The 20,776-nt window shown below is 39.7% G+C and overlaps 1 protein-coding gene across 1 annotated transcript in view; it reads left to right on the top strand.

Annotated features, from left to right (window-relative positions):
* The window catches only part of dnah7 (dynein, axonemal, heavy chain 7), a 153,894-nt gene that overhangs the window by 65,295 nt on the left and 67,823 nt on the right, over positions 1 to 20,776 (top strand). Inside the window, exons 25-32 of the mRNA XM_034208741.1 lie at positions 188 to 356; positions 2,065 to 2,167; positions 5,339 to 5,466; positions 5,611 to 5,823; positions 8,684 to 8,782; positions 9,225 to 9,473; positions 12,041 to 12,190; positions 16,320 to 16,502. Coding sequence (XP_034064632.1) covers positions 188 to 356; positions 2,065 to 2,167; positions 5,339 to 5,466; positions 5,611 to 5,823; positions 8,684 to 8,782; positions 9,225 to 9,473; positions 12,041 to 12,190; positions 16,320 to 16,502 — 1,294 coding nt within the window. The remainder of the gene's footprint in view (positions 1 to 187; positions 357 to 2,064; positions 2,168 to 5,338; positions 5,467 to 5,610; positions 5,824 to 8,683; positions 8,783 to 9,224; positions 9,474 to 12,040; positions 12,191 to 16,319; positions 16,503 to 20,776) is intronic.

The raw sequence follows: 20,776 nt of genomic DNA, 5'->3' as shown, positions 1-20,776 counted from the left end.
ATAGAAACATTTGATTTTGGTAGTCTGACAGCTTGCCTGAAGTAACATTAACATTTACCAAGTGGTTTGTCAGCAAGTTATTTTGACGTGTCAAATACACATTATCATTTGATATCTTGTTTCATTTATCACTGAAAGCGCTTAAGGTGTTTTACAATCTTTCTCCTGTCTGTTTCCCCTACCACAGCACTTTGTTTGGGGCCCTAAGTCTCCATTTGGGAGGGGCCCCCGAGGGCCCGGCTGGCACAGGAAAAACAGAGACGACCAAAGATTTGGCCAAAGCTGTGGCTAAGCAATGTGTGGTCTTCAACTGCTCCGACGGACTGGACTACATCGCTTTGGGAAAGTTCTTCAAGGTGAGTACAGTTTCCTCAGCATAAGTTAACATCACCAGTTGGATGATGGTTAGCATTACATATACTTCCTTTATTTTACTCTGGCTTTATTCTCTGACACACACTAGATTTTTGTGTGAAAATATATGATTTGAGCATCTGGGAGATTATAAAATAAATAATTGTATAAACTTCTGAGGTGTTTCCCGTAAATATACCACTTATGTCCTGGATCTATGAGTTTTTTATGGAAATCTTACCCCTATCCCCTGGCTCTGTAATTATACTTTATTTTACATTACATATATATTTTTTTACATTACTTATAATATTGAGTCATAATATATTCCTAGAAGCTCTTGCCCTCGTTTTTCAGATTGAATTATGCCAGAACAGATACAGATACTTCCACCTTCAACCAACCCTGTAAACAATAAGGTTATGTTTTCATACAACCAAACTACATTTTCAATTATGTTTCGAGGGAAACTGATTTTCCCCTGGATTAGAGTTGCACATTATGAAATGTTTATTGAAACAAAAAAGGCAGGCACTCGTTTAGTAAAATGTCTTGGCTTGGCTTGAAATAGTTACGTTTGCTACGGAATTTATTATACTGTTTTCCATCAATATATTATAGGTGTCAGATATATACAAAATATGTCTCTGAAGTGTTTGGCTCTAAATACCAAACAGATCATTGTAGCATCCCATAATCCCCTCTGTTTCAGCCCTGTTTCAAAAGTGCTGATTCTCTGTCTGTTACTTTAAATGAAAATAAGGAGCGCCTCCCCACGCCACTCTGAGAGCTATTTGGTTACAAAGAACACAATGGTGCTCTAGGAGGAGATTCAGGTGATAAGGTGGGGGGAGGGGTTACCTTGGTTGATGATTGGCTAATGGTTACAAAAGCCACAAAATCGTTATGACATCATAAAGTGGCCAAAATCTGATCAGCTCATTTCCAGACAGGTTTTTATATAAATGGATCAGGACAAAAAGAGAGAATCTTTTTTCCTGAAACTTTCAGAATCTCTTTCCACAGAGGGGACACATGGTTATGTAGAAAAGACAGGAAAAAGTGGGTTTTGCATAATAGGTGACCTTTAACTCATTTAAAAAAACTTGAAGTTGAATTGTTGTTTTACACTGGAGATGAACAGCTGCCTCTTTGATTTCTTTTACCCAACCATCCACCACAGTAAGTGACACAGTCAGTGACTTCATTTCCCTTCCATTCATATTTCCAGAAATATACCAGAATGGCACACAGACACTTAAGTGTCAGAGTCTAGACACAACCTGTCCTTACAAATATAATGCATCATTGTAGTGCAATTCTGTTCCCCTTTTATTAGGCAAAATATATATAAGCAGTTACTCACGTACATTGCCCTTTTCACAACTTCCTGTTGTAAGAACCGTAGGATATTCAGATCTGTCCTTTCTAAAACAGAAAAAGCTTACTAATGTAGTTGATCATTGTAATGTGATTATAGTTTTGTGTATGTTTTGAATGTGGGCGGCCACACTGGCAGAAAATATGCTTATGCCATGCTGAAATGTCCTCCCACCTGCTGTGTGTGTGTGTGTGTGTGTGTGTGTGTGTGTGTGTGTGTGTGTGTGTGTGTGTGTGTGTGTGTGTGTGTGTGTGTGTGTGTGTGTGTGTGTGTGTGTGTGTGTGTGTGTGTGTGTGTGTGTGTGTGTGTGTGTGTGTGTGTGTGTCCAGGGCCTTTTGTCCTGCGGAGCATGGGCCTGCTTTGATGAGTTTAACCGCATCGACTTGGAGGTGCTGTCTGTGGTGGCTCAACAGATTCTCACCATTCAGAGAGGTTTGTGCTGTTTTATTTTACATCCTAAAGCCGGCAGTATCCCAGAATCACCAGTGAAATACAAAACAGTTTTTAGACAACAAAGAGCTGCAAAAAGCAGCCAAGGCAATTTGTGTATGCTGGCCGGCAAAACTTCAAGCACAGCTTTGTTGAACGCAGCACAGCAGTGTGTCCTACAGTGTGTGTGCTGCGGGCAACATTACATTACATTACATTGCATTTAGCTGACGCTTTTATCCAAAGCGACTTACAATAAGTGCGTTCGACAACAAAATACAACTTGAAGAAAACAGAATCATATAAGTACATCAGGCTTCATAGAGCAAAAACATTTCAAGTGCTACTCAACTGGCTTTAGATAAGCCAGTCCTTTATTAGTATAAAAGTGCTTCGTTAATAGTTCTATCGCTCGAAGTGGAGTCGAAAGAGATGAGTTTTCAGTTTGCGCCGGAAGATGTGCAAGCTATCTGCCGTCCTGATGTCAATGGGGAGCTCATTCCACCATCCTGGAGCCAGGATAGCAAACCCACGTGTTTTCGCCGATGGGAACTTGGGTCCCCCTCGCAGCGAGGGCGCAGCAAGTCGTTTGGCTGATGCAGAGCGTAGTGCACGCGCTGGGGTGTACGGTTTAACCATGTCCTGGATGTACGAAGGGCCAGATCCATTCGCAGCATGGTAAGCAAGTACCAGTGTCTTGAAGTGGATTCTAGCAGTTACCGGAAGCCAGTGAAGGGAGCGGAGGAGCGGAGTGGTGTGGGAACATTTAGGAAGGTTGAAGACCAGACGAGCCGCTGCATTCTGGATGAGCTGCAGAGGTCGGATGGAACATGCAGGTAGACCAGCCAGGAGGGAGTTGCAGTAGTCTAGGCGTGAGATGACGAGAGCCTGGACCAGAACCTGAGTCGCTTTCTGTGTCAGCTGGGGACGTATCTTCCTGATGTTGTAAAGCGTGTATCTGCAGCAACGGGTTGTAGCAGCGATGTTTGCAGTGAAGGACAGGTTGTTATCTAGGGTCACACCCAGATTCCTTGCAGTCTGAGTCGGGGAAACAACTGAGGTGCCGATGTTGATTGTTAGGTCAAGAGTGGGACAATCTTTTCCCGGGAGGAAGAGCAGCTCAGTCTTGTCAAGGTTGAGCTTGAGGTGATGAGCAGACATCCACTGAGAGATGTCAGCTAGACAAGCAGAGATGCGTGCGACGACCTGGGTCTCTGAGCGGGGAAAGGACAGAATTAATTGGGTGTCGTCAGTGTAGCAGTGGTAAGAAAAACCATGCGGGCTAATGACTGATCCGAGCGAGTTTGTGTACAGGGAGAAGAGGAGGGGACCAAGAACAGAGCCCTGAGGGACCCCTGTAGTTAATTGACAAGGGTCGGACTCAGACCCTCTCCAAGTCACCCTGTAGGTACGGTCTTTCAGGTATGAGGTGAGGAGGGAAAGTGCAGAGCCTGAAACTCCAAGTTTTTGGAGAGTGTGAAGGAGGATCTGATGATTCACTGTGTCGAATGCAGCAGACAGGTCCAACAGGATGATGACAGAGGAGAGGGACGCTGCTTTAGCAGTGTGCAGTTCCTCCGTGACAGCAATGAGAGCAGTTTCTGTGGAGTGACCTGCCTTGAAACCAGACTGGTGCGGATCCAGAAGGTTGTTCTGATTGAGATAACAGGAGAGTTGTTTAAAGACAGCGCGTTCAAGTGATTTAGACAGGAACGGGAGGAGAGAGACAGGCCTGTAGTTTATAACATCAGACGGGTTGAGAGTGGGTTTCTTTAGGAGAGGGTTTACTCTTGCCTCCTTGAGACTGTTTGGAAAGTGACCAGAAGTTAAAGTGTTGATGAAATGGGTGAGAAACGGTAGAATATCAGGAGCGATAGTCTGAAGGAGGTTTGAAGGGATAGGGTCCAGAGGACAGGTGGTAGGGCGGGCAGAGGTAATGAGGGTAAGAACCTCACTTGGAGAGAGAGGGGAAAAGGAGGTTAGTGTGTTGGTGGAAGGAGGGTCTGGTGACCCAGCGGTGAGTAAAGGTGAGTCAGAAAAAGAAGAGCGAATATCATCAACCTTTTTTTCAAAGTGGGTAACAAAGTCGCTTGACAGAAGTGAGGAGGGGGGAGGGGCTTTTGGAGGGTCCAAGAGGGTGGAGAAGATGGAAAATAGTTTTTTAGGATTGGAATAGGAAGATTGGATCTTATCTTGAAAGAAAGTGCTTTTTGCCTGAGAGATCGAAGCAGAGAAAGAGGAGAGGAGAGCCTGATAGGTTAGGAGGTCGTCACAGTGTTTGGATTTCCACCGTTTCCGCTCTGCTGCCCTAAGGACGGTTCTATTAGCACACAGTGCATCATTTAGCCTGGGAGCAGGAGGGGACTGACGAGCCTGCCGAGATGTGAGAGGACAGAGCGAGTCCAGAGTGGATGAGAGAGTAGAGAGGAGAGTTTCTGCAGCAGAGTTTGGAGGCAGGAGTTGGAACGAAAGTCTTGTGTCATAAGATGCAAGAGCCAAAAGGGGATATAGATTTTCTTTGGCCCAATACAGAAGTTTGAAAATGCTATTAGGTTTTCTGTTGCTTGACTGCCGCTGACACCTTTTTATTACAGTTGTTTTTATACCTGGAGTTTGTTCCTGGACAGAATGTTTATAGAGGGAGTTACGCCCCAGCTAGGCATAGGGGAGCAACACATGACCAGATGTTAGTGGTATAATAAAGATATATGAACTAAAAGGGTAGAAAACAACAGTGCTCTGATAAACAAAAAACAAATGGCCTGATGGGTTCGGTTTAAAACAAGAAAAAAATACAAAAGACGGAGGACTCTTAAACTAATGAACCTCACTATGTCTAATTACTGACGATTAACAAAAACACAGCCAAAGCAGCACCCCTGCACCGGATGTCACTAAATAATATTACTACAGTGTGTATCTGTGTTTGTCGTCAGAGAGAATCTAATTCTGACCCAATCTACAAATCATCATCAAGGTAAGCTTAGTTTACATACAACAGTTTCTCAAACTCTTTCTCAGATTTCATAGAATATCGAGATTGCGAGGTGGGAGTGACTTTTTTTTTTCCTTCTTTTTAGCCAAGTGCGGTCAAAACTAAGTGGGTTCAACTATCTTCATAAGAGTCAAAAGGCACAAAGGACGATGAAAAACATACTGTATCTATGTGTCCAGGAATTACTTCCCACGCTGAGATACTGCAGTTTGAAGGGAGCGAGCTGAGGCTGAACCCCTCCTGCGCTGTGTTTATCACCATGAACCCCGGATACGCTGGACGCTCTGAGCTACCGGACAATCTCAAGGTACAGCCTCAGACATCCCTGCCCATACATGTCAAAAAATATTGACCGTAGGGTATTTAAACCATCAGTCACTCAAGTGTCTCTTACATAAAAATGGCTAAAATAAATCATAAGAAAAAAAAACGTTTTCTTTCTTGACTCCAGGCTCTGTTCAGGACCGTGGCCATGATGGTACCAGACTACGCAATGATCGCAGAGATCGTGCTGTACTCGTGTGGCTTTGTGACCGCGCGGCCCCTGTCGGTGAAAATCGTGGCTACATATCGCCTCTGTTCGGAGCAGCTGTCCATGCAGCATCACTACGACTACGGGATGAGGGCCGTCAAGTCTGTGCTCACTGCTGCTGGAAACCTCAAGGTATCGCCACACTGAACTTTTTTAATATGACGGCATTTTTTGGTTCATTTTCCCCCAAAACAATTCAGGTTCAAATCAGAATCAGAATCAAGATACTTTATTTTTCCCAGGGGAAATGGTGTTTCATTACAGCTGCTATATTTTAGAATATAAAATACAAATTTAAAAAATACAATACAAATATTTATACTAACATAAGAAGTTAAAGTAAGAATGCAATGAACAAATAAAACAATAAATCAAATAGTATAAAGATATTTATATTAGTGTAAGAGAAGTTTTAAAGTTTTTGACTGCACACATCCACACGCCTGTTGGTTTTGTTTGTGTTCATTTATTTAAATGCCATCCAAAAGTTGTAAGTCCGTAGTGGGCCGCCAACTGATCAATTGAAATATCGAATGAAGCACTTTGAATGAAACGATGGAAGGTATTTAATTGCTTACTTTTCCACGAGTCAATACTCAAATTATTTTTGTAGGCTAAGTGGTCTTTGAACGTTGTATTATTCATAATCGGCCACTACAATTAGCATATGTAGTTAAAGGTGGGGTAGGTAAGTTTGAGAAACCGGCTCGAGATACACTTTGTGTTATATTCCATGGAATGCTCTTAACATCCCGATAGCAATGAATATCTTAAGTGCTTTGACAATAAATACATAAAAAAATGTCATCTGTGGAAGCCGTAGCGCTGTAAAAAGCACGACCAATCATCTGAGCCGGCCCGGCTAAGATAACTGGATGGCCTACCTGCCTGTCAGCCTTCCATCTGTGCACAAACTTATCTCGTGCCCTCATTGGTCATGTCATGTGTGTGTTGGAGGAGGGGCTCTGGAAGGAAGTGGCAGATTTTCTCCGGTTGTGTATTTTCAAATTCTAGCGCACTCGAGCTGCTTTCTCCAAAATTACCTACCCCACCTTTAAAGAACATTGCCAATAAAAAGTCAAATAAATTAGAATAAAATAAAGATATTTCTATAAACATATCAAATCTGCATTTTGTTCATTAGTGTATAAGTGCATAAATTGTCCCATATGCTTCTTTTCAACCTTTTTTAAGATGATTTAATGGTTATATTGGTAAGCACATTTTACACCAAGTAGAGCAATCTTTGATCATCTCTAACTAGAAGACAAATGTAAAAACAGTCCCTGATTTATTTACTATCTGTAATCTATGTTGATGATAGTGCTGAGCAAGTTAAAATGCAAATATACACAAAGCTAGATGTCTCTCCTCATCTTTAAAATAGATGTGTTTCCACCTCTAATGCAGAAGAAGTCTATTTGCGCTAGAGTTGGGTTACATTTTGGTAATTATTTGATATACTCTTCGGATTCTGTGCACATTGGATATTTTATTGATGTCAGTAGTTCTCTTTCAGACACAGTGAGGAATCTCAGGAATTAGACTCCTTATATTCCAAACACAACATGACAAACTGTTTCGCAGAGTGCGATGATGTGAGAGACGAACAAAGAGCTGTCTTTCGTAGAGGAATTGATCACAAAGCCCCTGCAATATATACACATGGCGTATATATTTATACTATACTGTGGTGACCTGATGCATGCAAATCATTTATTTCAACCCAGTGCTATATGAAGTAGACACACTTTTTTAAGACTATAAGCATGTTGCCTTTTTAAATGTTGCTTTGGGAAACAAACTTTTTTTACCCCTGTTCGCTGATGTAGCTTCTTTACATCAATTGGTTTTGATTGGCAGTGATGGATAAAACTCTGATCCCTCATGTCTTAACATTCTCATTTAAAGAGGCCATAGTATGTGTTTTCTTTCCCTTAGTGTGTTGTATAGGTATGTGTGCATGTAAATGGTCTGTAAAGGAAAAATCCCCAAGTTCCCTCTTGAAGGAGTTTCTCTCCCATACTGTTACGTCCGTAACATAGTAACATCACTATGTTACACTCGCTCTTCTATTGGCTAGCGATGCAACATGATAGGGGCGGGACACCTCTAACCAGTTGACCAATCAAGGTTCAAGATTCAAGGCTTTTATTAGTCATACGTACATAGCTACAATGTAGTTATGACAATGAAAATCTTAGGTCACAGGCTCCTCCAACAGTGCAACACAATAAAACAGAAAAACAGAAAAAAATAATGCAAGTAAATAATAAATACAAAAAGAAAAATAGTGAAATAGTGCAATAAGAGTCTAAATGCAAGTTATTGGAATATGATATATTAGATAAATAATTTCTAAGTAGCAGCCAGATGAATGTTATGGATGTTTCAACAGGTGTTTAACAGTCATATGGCCTGTGGTATGAAACTGTCCCTGAGTCTGGTGGTTTTAATCCCGATGCTGCGGTACCGCCTGCCAGACGGCAGCAGACAGAACAGTTTGTGGTAATCACAACAGATCCAGCAAGTTAACCAATCAGAGCAGACAGGGCTCTGGTTTCAGACAGAGGGTGAAAAGAGGTGCTGCAGCACAGGCAGTATGAGAAAAATAAAGAGCTTTTTGAACATTAAAGCATGGAGACATGTCACAGTAGAGACACTACATACAATTATGACATCTGAAAATGAGCATAATAGGGCCCCTTTAATACTCAAATAAAGTACAAGTAGCTCAAAAGTATACTTAAGAACAGTACCTGAGTAAATGTACTAAGTTACATTCAAACTGGCCAGGACTCTCTTGAAAAGGAGACATTTTCAATCTCAATGAGACCTGGTGAAATAAAGGTGAAATAAATTAAAAAACAGTGATGATTGTAATGTTGCTCACAAATACTTTTTCAGTGACACTCCTTCATAAAGCTCCACCATTCAACTGCTTCTCATTACATCTCATTCTTCTCCTCTTCTTGGTTTTTTGGCACTGTAGCTCACTTATCCCGAAGAGAATGAAGACACCCTGCTGCTGAGATCCATTATTGATGTCAATCTGCCCAAGTTCCTGTCCCATGATCTGAAGCTGTTTGAGGTGTGACGACAGTGGAGCTCCTCCTGTCCAGATTATTGGAGCGATACACATCGAGTGATGTCAGCCCGAGTTAATTCCACTCAGTTCATTCGCAGCCACAAAGCACAAGGACAATGTCTGTTTGGCTCAGAAGAGTTCCCTGTAGTCTGTGTGTGAGAGAATGAGTTTCTGAATGTGTCCTTACCCCACACTTTAGGGATGTAAGAAAATATCACTACAGTTCTGTATTGCAATATTACGTTTTGTTATACGGTATTGATTTAAAAACATTAACCTTTCATTTGAAAAAATTGCAATATTTAGAGTATCGGACATAATGCAATAAATGTACTCAAAACCTCTTTATCATGATAACTAATATAACAGACGAATTTACCATTTCCATTGTATGACTTTCCTCATTTCATTCCGAGATTCCTCCCTTGCTCCCTTTCCACCTCAGGGTATCACATCTGACCTCTTCCCGGGGGTCCAGCTTCCAACACGAGACTACCAGGTACTGATAGAGGCCATCGAGGAAAACTGCCAGCGCATGAACCTGCAAGTCACAGAGTTCTTTGCTGAGAAAATCCTGCAGATCTTTGAGATGATGATAGTGAGGCACGGCTTCATGGTGGTGGGCGAGCCCTTCGGAGGAAAGACCTGCGCCTATCGTGTGCTGGCGGCAGCCCTTTACGATATCTATGAAAAGGTAGGATGTCGTGTTTAAAGGGTAATCTTGGTGTTTAAACTGGAACCTATTTTTTACTTTTTAGTGTTTAAGGCACCAGTGGAGGAAATACATAAAACATAATTGGTTCAGCATAGAGCTAGAAGGCTCCAAACTACTGCATGGGAAACCGGCTTCAACATGATGCTTCACGCAATTGTATTCTTTATATGTACTTCCACTAAAATATATATTTTTTGTAACTCACTGGCTTAGATTGCTATTATAAGTGTATGACAACATTATGGAAAGGAAGCTAAAGAGAAATAAATACATTATATGTATCTTTTGCATGATCTGGACTACCTGGTATTGTGTCGAACCGTTTCCTTCAAGAAAAAGTATCTTTCTGAAATGTTGTGAAAAGGTAAGGCCTCTTTCACATTGCCAGAATCAGCTACATGTACTGCTGGTACATTGAACATCTGTAGGTCAACACTAAGCTAGGCCAACTGTCACTTAGGTTTCCACCCTTGTCTTCTGACAATAAGTCACTTCTCGTGTGATTTCAGAACAAGAGCGAGACTTGGTCAGACACGATAACACACAAACTCGAACAACAAAATAAAAAAAAACATTTAAATGATTTATGTCTAGCTTTCTTTCCATAATGCTGTCAGACTTTTTAATAACAATTTGAGCCACATGCATTGAATACAGGAACACATTGCTCACGTGTTGCAGCTTCTGGCTTCAGCCCTCTCCTTCAATCCTGGAATGATATCACTGTCCTCAATAGCCACTTACTGTAGACACAAAAACAAGCAGCCAGGTTGTAAAATAGCAATGTTACCACTTCAATTATAACCAGTTGAAAAAAATGATTAAGAGAATAAAAGCTAGATTTACTAACTGCTAAGAAATTGGGCATTATTATTTAGGATCATGTCAGCACGAGTGGAGAAAAGTGGCCGCAAGTTGTTTATCAGCCTGCTATACTTCATGACTCCTTACGTACTAATTGTTGATCAATAGCTTCTTTAAACCCATTTATTCTCCTGGTTGCATTTCCTGTAGTTGTCCTTGAGGTCCATCGTATTCATTATGTTCCTGTCAGGTATTAACCTGGTCAATTTGTCAAAATATTTTGGACAAAAAGCAATATTTTCAAATGGTTAACCATGCAGTCTTTAATTGTATTTCATCACAAGTTTAAACGGTGTTTCCAAAGTCCTTGGGACACGATCTTGCTCGATCAGTAAAACAAAATGATGAGAGAAACTTTCAACGTCAAGTAAAAATATGTGTTACACTCAATATCCAAGGCTTATCTGAGCTACACCAGTAAACACATCCATCCAATTTGTCAGCGCTGTAGTCTTTGTTTAGTAGTTATCGATCTCAGGGAGAGGAGCAGAACTGCCTTGTTGTATTTACATGGCTGAGAGGCTGAGGGGGCTGAGAGGCATCCCACCACTGAGACAGATGAAGGCCCGCTGATGGAGCGCCCGGGAACGCCACATCTATCATCGTCAGCGCTGTTGCTGCGTATCCACTGATCATGTCTAACCCCCCCTCCACTTCCCCTTTCTCTCCTGGTTTGTTGTTCTTTTATTCGGCTGCTTGTTTTTCTCATAGTTTCTAACTCAATGTGACATATTGTCTTGCAAGCCGTTTGTTGCCTTTTTGCTTTTGTTCCTCAGTTAGCAGAAGTCTTGTCAGACAGCTTCTAAACAGTTTGTGGATCCTGGTGGAGACAGTTGGTGAAATGCATGGCCTGTCTTTTGCTTCTTCTTTGTGTGTGAAGTAAAGAATTGTCATGTGTATTTTCTCCTGTTTGTTTATGTGTACACTATGTATAAGGGCTATTGTAGCGTGAGGGGATAATATTCTGAGAATAAAACCAAGGTGTAAGCAGTAAATGTAACAGAAAAAACGTACTTATTATCATAGACAGAGCTATAAGAGAAAAGTCAATACAAAAAATAGTGGGAATATTTTGTGTTTTTCATGTGTATGTGTATCCTCTAGCCATTGCGTTGTAGTTTCTGATGAGATAGTTCATATCTTATCTAAAATCAGTTGTTGTTTTCTTCCTAATACGCCCAATTCACAGCAATGTCTCTCCAAAGTCCAGATTATTTTTAATTATTACTTTTTAAACCTCCATTAAACCAGGAGTATTTCTTTTGCGATTCAGAAACTCTTGCGAAAAGCGGTCCTAGCCAAGACAGCACCGTAATGTTTCAAAAATAAAAACATAAAAACAGACATTTAACAAACTACTCGACGTAAAAAAAACAGCTTACAAATGTCACATAAAAGAAACACTGAACTACTCAACAGTGTTCAGTGGCAGGCAATTAGGGGTCTTATAAATTCATTTAATTAAAGGTTTCTATGGCAATGTGTCCTTGAAAGGTTCTTTGCTTGTAAATGTGTGACTTTAATCTCGGATATTAAATCTCTTAATTTCTTTTAATTTAAAAATAGAATATGTAAGAATATACTGTTGGCCTTTCTGTCCTTTTTTCTTGACTTGATACACGATGTATTGGCCTAATCTGTATTTCTGTTGTGTGCTTGTATGTATGTTGCTGTTAAACCAGGGTTTGATGGATGAGAACCAGGTGCAGATCACTGTTATCAATCCCAAATCCATCACCATGGGCCAGCTGTACGGCAACTTCGACCCCATCTCTCACGAGTGGTCCGACGGCATCCTCGCCGTCAGCTACAAATCCTTTGCTTCCTCCCAGGTAAAATGGCTCCTCAGAGTCAAACACACAAAGTATTGTCTAACTAATGCAGGAGCATGCAGATGTATCTACATGCTCCTTCAGACCCTCATGAAGATGAACATGTCATCATCCTGGATCCGTGCAGGGTTACACCACCTGTTCCTCTGTTGTATACAGAGCCCTCCAAATCCAGCATAATCGCACAATGTGGTCAAATTTACATATTTGCATGATATTTCACAAACACTGATATAGAGACAAATAACCAACCGATGTTACATCTCCCATTTGAATCCCATGGCTTTCCATGTACTTAATACCATTTATTTTCCTCAATAATAGCTTAAATGTTAACCTTGACTGAAACTATGATTTTGTGCCCAAATCCAGTTGGGAAAATGTTTACAATGTTGTTTAATCTGCTCAAAGAAGGGAACATGTTTTGGGGTTTTTCAAGAATCCATGGCATATTGAATTACCATAATGCACAACTACAAATTGTTTTGCGTCCCACCGCTGTTCATGCTGTGGTTAGCACAAAAAGCGAGCTTGTTTGGTAGTCATTCACACTATGCTGAGCCGCTTGTAGGTTCCCGGTCAGCTACAACAACAACAACAGTTTGGCAATATTTTCAGAGACATTGTGGGCCTCTTCCAGGTTGGTACAAGTCTTTTTGCCTAATCATTTGCAGGTGAAGGCCCTTACATGTGGGCCCCTCAGCCAGGCGTGCCCGTACAGAAGTCCTTGATGAGGGATTTCATTTCTCCTGGTCTATGCCAGGGAAACTGCTCTCTGTTTATACAGGCTGCCAACAAAACACACAGAGCTCCTCTGAGAGCTGATATTTAGCTCATGCACAACACTTTAGCTAAACAATATGGACTGCTCGTTTGCCTTGGGTAAATTAAAAGGTGCTTTGGGCTAGAAAATCTCAAATAAAGGGGTACAAAATAACTTAACACATCATTTTGTTATTGAGCTAAGTAATAAGCCATGTTGTGCCTTCTCTTCTTTGTTAGTAGTACATGTGTTGTTGATGTTACATGTTGCCGGAACTCCAGATTATTATCTAAAATAGGATTAAACATAACAATTAACTATATGTTGACGTATTTTTCATCTAAAAATGACAATGACAGATACAGTATTCCCTCAAATGTGGCAGAATTTGTCTCAGTAAGAGAAGTTCAGCTGTAGGGGGGACGCAAACATTATCTAAAGATGTTGTCTCATGCAGTGAAGTGTCGATCACACCTCCAGCTGTCGTTGAGGAACAGCTGGGTCACAGTTTGATGTGAGATTCTAGTATTCTGATATGTCAAACTGGGCTTCTGACATCATACAAGAGATTCTGATGCTCCTGTGTCAGCTAGTCAAACTCTATGTTCCAAACACAATATATATAAATATTGACATTTCCTCTGACAATTATGGGGTCATTAACTCAAAACATGTTTTTGAACAAAGCAATTACTTTGACAGGAAAAGACATCATCATTATGTTAAATACATGTGCGTCTGTTAGTGGGTTAGAATGAATGATGAATAGAGGAACAAAACAACCTTAACATATCCCAAACGTAAAAATGATTTGGGTATAAAACAATAGGCTACTATATGAACATTTTAGGCTACAAATGTGACACCATGATCCAAACTGTCATTACTGCTAATAAATGTTTTGGATTGACCAATGCTGTCATATTGTATCTCTACCTATTCTATTTATAAATTGTCCCTACTGTGTTATATGTGTGTGGATATTGCTACACTTCTATGCTAAAATAGTTGGATATGAGTTATCAGTTTAACTCTGAATGCAGACTGGGCTCTGGTTTCAGACAGAGGGTGAAAAGAGGTGCTGTAGCACAGGCAGTATGGAAATAAAGCACTTTTTTCATATTAAAGCATGTAAACAGTACAGTAGAGGCACAAAGTACAAAAACATTCTAAAAAGAAATTAGTATTTGTTAGTTATGATCAAGTGGTAAAAAGTAAATGTGGAAAATTATATAAATATATAAATGCGTAACAGTTTTAAGATTTTGACATTGTTGTACTAAAGTGTGGCACAAGGGTTAGTCATGTTGTAATACATTTGAATGTGGTGCAACACATGTTGGATGTTGCATAAAGCTGTGCAATAAGAAGAAGGTAATTACATCCATTATCGTCTACTCAGTCTTCAGAGTTTAAGTCGGATCATCATACAAAAGGCCTGACATTACAATTCATTTCAGGCTGGTAGAAAGAGAGTCTTCCTCGACAGGGTAAACAAATAAAAAAGTCTGCTGTCTTGTTGAATTTAAATCTTTAATAACTTTTATGTACACACAGCAGACACACATGGGCAAGCATGATGGCAGTGAAGGCACATCATAATGGAAAATCATTTGTTCGCTCTATTCTCAAATTGATTCCAAATGAACATGTCATTTAAAAAATTGGCTCCGTATATGTAGTTGTCATTTTACAAATGTCTCATTATTTTTGTCAATGAATAAGGACTGTTGGGATTGAATGTGACGGCCGAGGCAGTACACACTGATGCAATGAAAATAGAAAACGAGAAAGCGGCTTGTTTTAATTCAGTTTAGAAAAAAGTAATTTTCCTCTGGGCGATAGTGTTCCTTTTTGTTCCTCGCATCACATTTTACTAAACCTAATTTTTACTGTACTAATCTGGAATCAGCAGCAGTGCGGTGTGTTAAACTCACAGCGCATACAATGAGGTTTGTTTTTTCCCCAGTGCCAACGCTCTGTCAGATCATTACATTACAGTATACTCACTTCCCTCACTAGCACCAGATGGCCCCAACACAGGCATCTTCCATTGGTTTATATTACAACAAATCAATTTAAAGCACAGCTCCTGCCAGCCCATTTAACTGGAGATCTGACGCTTGTTGTCAACATCCATTATGCCAGTCTGGGTGCTAATTTCATTCGTTTTTGCAGACATTCTTTCAGTACAATGCTTAGGAGTTCTTCCATGACCTTGGAAGTCAGCACAGGGATTTGTGTTTGTGCAATAAATGAATATAGTGTGTGCATATTATTAAAGGATATAAAAACAAGTTATTTTTTGCACTTTGAAGCTCTACGAGTACTTCAGAAATGTTGTATATTCTTCCACTGCGGGGGCCAACCTTCTGTATATTCAGCCTGTCTTTTACTTGAAGTGAAAAGCCTCCCCAGGGTTTAAAGGTCCGTCCATCTGTCTGTTTGCTAGAGCCTTCTTCCATCTGTTAAACGCCAAAGGCTGGAAAGCCAGCTAAACTTTATTCCAAATCCTTGATGAGTCAAGTGTCAAAGTGCTCACGTTTTCCATGTTATGGTGCTTTAAACCTCTACTCCACTACATTATTGAAGCAAATATGGTACTTTTTACTCTCTACATTTATATAACATAATTAGTATATACCCGGAAATCTCCATTCTTCATAGAACGTACTTGTTTTGGTACTTTAAGAATATGTTGATGCTTTGACTCTTGTACTTTGACTTTAGCTACATTTAGAATTCTAGACCTTTACTTGTAGCAAAGTATTTCTACAGGGTTGTATGCTTACCTAATAAAAGTACTTCTTCCACAACTGCTACGCTAAAATGTCTAATACACCTGTTGGGTTCATTTTTAAACTGGTTCATTACATTTTCTCCTAACTAGTTGGGGTCAATTGTGACCTAATGGCCAAAATGTCCTCTAATTCAACTAGTTGGTCATGTGGACCGTACTGTTAAGATAATTACCCACACTTCCTCCTACTTGTTAACTAATCAAGGCAAACAAGCCAACTAGTTAGGGTCTATTTTGACCTATATAGTTCTAGTTATGTGAAAAAATTAGTTGACATGTTTGATCGTTGTGGCACTTCACTGTTAATTTAACTAGTAAACATGTTAAGCCCCACTACTTAACAAGTCAACTTACAATCACACAAGTTATCAAATATTCATATTGGCTTTAACTAATTCAAGTAGTGAAGAATACTGATGTCCGATATCTACAATATGGAATAAATCCTGAAACGTCTTCCCATATAAAGCCAGCTATGTGGAGCATGTAATAGCACATGTTATTGTGCTATAAATGAAAATGTTCCTTCAAGGTGTAAGAAATTATGTTGTTCTTGCTTCTCTCAGAGCCCCGACAGAAAATGGCTTATCTTTGACGGCCCGGTGGATGCGGTGTGGATCGAGAACATGAACACGGTGCTCGACGACAACAAGAAGCTGTGTCTGATGAGCGGCGAGATCATTCAGATGTCACAGCAAATGAGCCTCATCTTTGAGCCCATGGACCTGGAGGTGGCGTCGCCTGCCACGGTGAGAAACACCTTTACTTTTGATTAAGGTTTGCATGACAAAGTATCATGCTTTTCCATTTTCTAGCAGTGATGTTGTCCAATCTAAAGATATGGTGGAGGATGGATTACTTACTGTTCTCATTTAGAAAAACAATTTTTTATTGTGTACTGCTGTTTTCTTGCTGTAATATTCTGCTGCAATGGTTATCATCTCATTATCTTTCCATTTACACAAAGGCTTTCATTTCCCTTCATGCCTGTCTTTATTACACCTACTCTCCAGTATTCACCTCAGTGGTCATGCCCTGTTGCTGTCTTTTTTTATTTTTGTCACAAAAGGTACAATTGTACAAAGTATGTGTGGGTTTTATCTTTATATCCTCTGCTCAGTATTATCACATTTAATCTTTGCTTAATCTTCATTAAAGGGGCCCTATTATGGTCATTTTCAGGTTTATATTTGTATTTTGAGCCTCTACTGTAACATTTTCACATGTTTTAATGTTCAAAAAGTGCTTTATTTTTCACAAACTGCCTGCCTGCCTGTTGATTGGTTGGTTCGCTTAGAGTTGTCCCGCCACTTAACCTATCACGTACAATAGGGGTGTAACGGTTCACAGAATTCACGGTTCCCTACGTACCTCGGTTTGGAGGTCACGGTTCGGTACGGGTTCGGTACAACAAGAAAAAGCAAAAAAAAGTCCCAAATGCATAATTCCAGGTTTGTTGTTATTTATTTTTGAACAGTAGTGCAAGTTTCAGTATACAAATAAGGAACTCTAACATTTTGAATAATTAGCTGTATTTCAAAGTTAAAAACAAACCACAAACAGTACCACACACACTCAGATGGCCATATTATCTATAATGGCTGATGTCAAACAAAAAGGTTTCATCAAGCTGTAAAACTAAAAAGAATGTCTTGAAAATATTACAAAATAAATAATAAGAAAGTGTTCCAAGGGCGCATTGCCGTTGAAATATATATGCCAATAGCTTCCGTTATTTATTTTGGTCTTCTTAAAAACTTAAAAACAGCGGGGATAAACTGCTGAACTGCTGTTGCCTTTTGCCGGGCTCCGGTGATTGGCAAATCTGGGTGATGCCTTCTGATATGATTTAGCATGTTTGGCGTGTGTTACCAATAGCATACCGCACCGCTGTCTAACAACGCAGACACACCGTCATCGTCTGATCCACCACTCGCACTCCATCGTTTTTGTAGTCCACAGGGAACCCGAAATGTTCCCACACAGCTGATTTAAAAGAAGCAGGTGGGTCTTCTAGGTCTTGTGTGTTATCTGAACTCGCAATACTAACTTTTCTTGTTCTTGTATTTTGTTCGTTTTGCTGTGTTTTCTTCTTGTTCTTCATTTGTTGTTTAAGGCGAGACACCCCAGGTGAATAGGGTAATTTTTTTAACTTAAAGGTATCAGCTAGAAATTTCTCCAGTTAATTACTTACAATAAGGCAATTGTCTTTTGTATTACAAGTTTCTGAAATAGCATGTTTAAATATGCAAATTATCCATTTACTCATTAAATATGCACATATTTTAACACATTTCAGGAATCGAAATCTGAACTTTGGATATAGCCAGATTCAAAATGCTTGTTTCATGTTGTAGTCATATTAGCATCTAAGGCTTTTACAGAAGGGATATTGGATATCTCTTTTTATCATTCCATAAATCAGAAAATACTGTCAACAGCCCTAAAATATCCATTTTCGCCATGTTTTTAGGTATACAATATTGTATAATTCAGGCTATGAATTATATATGAACAAACCCTTATGCAAAAGCCTTCATAATATTGATAGGAATATAACTGGAAGGTTTGGTGTCTCTACGTGCTACTGAAGTTGACATTTCGAACTCAGAGTAGGAGAAAAAACTCATTTTGAGAAAACGACCTTTAAAGATTGCAGTGAGGCGCTAGCTAAACCCTCCTGTTCTTTGAATGACAGCTTGCGCATCGACGCACTCCGTGAAGGTATTTCATGTTCAGGGTCATTTTTTTTTATATAACCTTGCTTCGTGCAAGTGACAATTGTTGTCGTCTTCTCTGTGAACGTTTTTTTCGCCGTTCTTTTGGCATTTTGAGATTTCAATTTCTAGCTGAAAGCTAACCAGGAAGTGTTTTAGCACACCACGTGACGCATCTGAACGAATCACGTTGTCAGAAATTGACACCAGCCAATGAGATTTCGTTTCTTGGTTTAAGACCCCTTTGTGCTTTCACGATTGGTTGCTGATACAAAGGAAATGACCATATTTGGATCCGATGAGATTGTGCAGGAGAGACGGAGCTTACCAGCGATACCTCTGTTGACATGGTGCACACAGCGGTCGCGGTACTTTATGTTACGTTAGAATGCTAACTTTTGGTGAATTTAGGAGAAATCTACAGACGCAAATAGACAAACTATAGTAAAATAAACACTTAAATGTGTATTTTGTACGTTTTCCTTTCAAAAGCCTGAAAGAAAACATGTTATGGAATCAAAATAGCACAAAATCTCAAAATTGACCAGTACTTGAAAAACGTTGTTTTTGCCTGCCGTGTCTCGCCTTAAGGGAGGCTGGCAAACAGATTTTAGGCCCAATACCGCCCCTTTGATTATATATAGTGTAATGGATACTGCCCTGAGTCAGTGACAGACTTTTTTCCCACTCATAAAAAAAGACGTATTCGTCCGAACCGTGATGGCTCGGGACGAATACGGACACCGTTACACCCCTAACGTACAATGGGTTTGAGTGGATAGGGTTAGGATTAGGGAACTTTGGGATTTCAGCCTTTGCAGACCATTTACCTGCACCAACACCTATAACACTATACGGGAAAGGGAAAACCCCAAAAAGCAAAAAAGGGCCCCTTGAACTATGCTATTAAAGGTGGGGTATGTAATTTATTTCAGAAACATTTGTTGTTATAGTCCATGGAATACTCTCCATGGGAAACATCCCGATAGCAATGAATATATTAAATGCTTTGACAATAAATACATTAAAAAATGTCATCTATGGAAGCCGTGGCGCTGTAAAAAGCACGACCAATCATCTGAGCCGGCCCGGCTGAAATAACTGGATGGCCTACCTGCCTGTCAGCCTTCCATCTGTGCACAAATTTATCTCGTGCCCTCATTGGTCATGTGCGCGTTCGTGTGTGTTGGAAGAGGGGCTCTATAAGGAAGTGGCAGATTTTTTCCGGTTGTGTATTTTCAAATTCTAGCGCACTCGAGCTGGTTTCTCCAAGATTACCTACCCCATCTTTAAGCTTAGACAGTTGAAGAACACAATTGAAAACCACTTACCACGTTTTATACTGCTTTCATAACACATGCATTCAACCATCCCAGCAGTTCAAGTCCTGACCAAGAGAAATTACATTCCCCCTCTTTTTCATCCTTTAAACTTTAAAGGAGCATTGAAATGCAATACAAAAAAAACTAGTATAATAAACGAGTGGTCACCTTTGCATTCATACAATCATTATATTGATAACGTTTATACAGTAACACATCAATAATAATCCTGTCTAAATAAACATAGTATTGCACAAATTCATTAAATTCATAGAAGTAGCAAAAATGTATGTCTCTTCAAATTTAAATCAGAACATCTTTCCAGGCAGTCGTTTTGACCCGTCTCAATTTTCCTGTTAAAGCTTTCTTGCTGGCTACTAATAATGTATTTAAAAGGTATTTGCCAGGCAGCAATAAATAACCTGAAATATATATATTGTGGAGGACGAGCAGTCAATTCCATCAGCAAAAATGATGAAAAATGCAGTACTCAGTACGAGCAAATATGTTTGCAGCTCCAAAATACAGGCTATCGAAATGATCTGCCAGCTGTTCACCTCATTTTCCCCAACATAATACATAATACATTCCTCCCCATTTTCCCTGTCTCTACACCTTTTTGTTTCCCCTCCTTTCATATCTATTTTAAGCTAGGCAGCATGCAAATATGTCTTCTTTGTTTCAGTTGATCATTTCCCCTGTTTTCTCAGATTTGTAATAGTCTAGTTCCTTTTGCAGTTAATTTTACTGGGACAAGTCTTCGATTAAGTGAGAAGTGTTCTAAGCACGAGCCACTTCTTTTTATAGCCAATGATAACATTTACCAAAAGGTCATAACTTCTATAATATTCAACACTTTGATAAATGAACTCAAATCTTTGCTAACAAAGAGATCACAGGGTTGACGCACCTTTTTAAATCCTTTTGAAATAAACGGCAATCCACTCTTTCATAGTTCACAAAAGATTGTTTTTGTAAATCTTC

The sequence above is a fragment of the Gymnodraco acuticeps genome, unplaced genomic scaffold (assembly GCF_902827175.1).
Source record: "Gymnodraco acuticeps unplaced genomic scaffold, fGymAcu1.1, whole genome shotgun sequence".
Taxonomy (NCBI): domain Eukaryota; kingdom Metazoa; phylum Chordata; class Actinopteri; order Perciformes; family Bathydraconidae; genus Gymnodraco; species Gymnodraco acuticeps.
The sequence above is the reverse complement of the archived record's forward strand: the minus strand, read 5'-3'. Positions and strand labels throughout refer to the sequence as shown.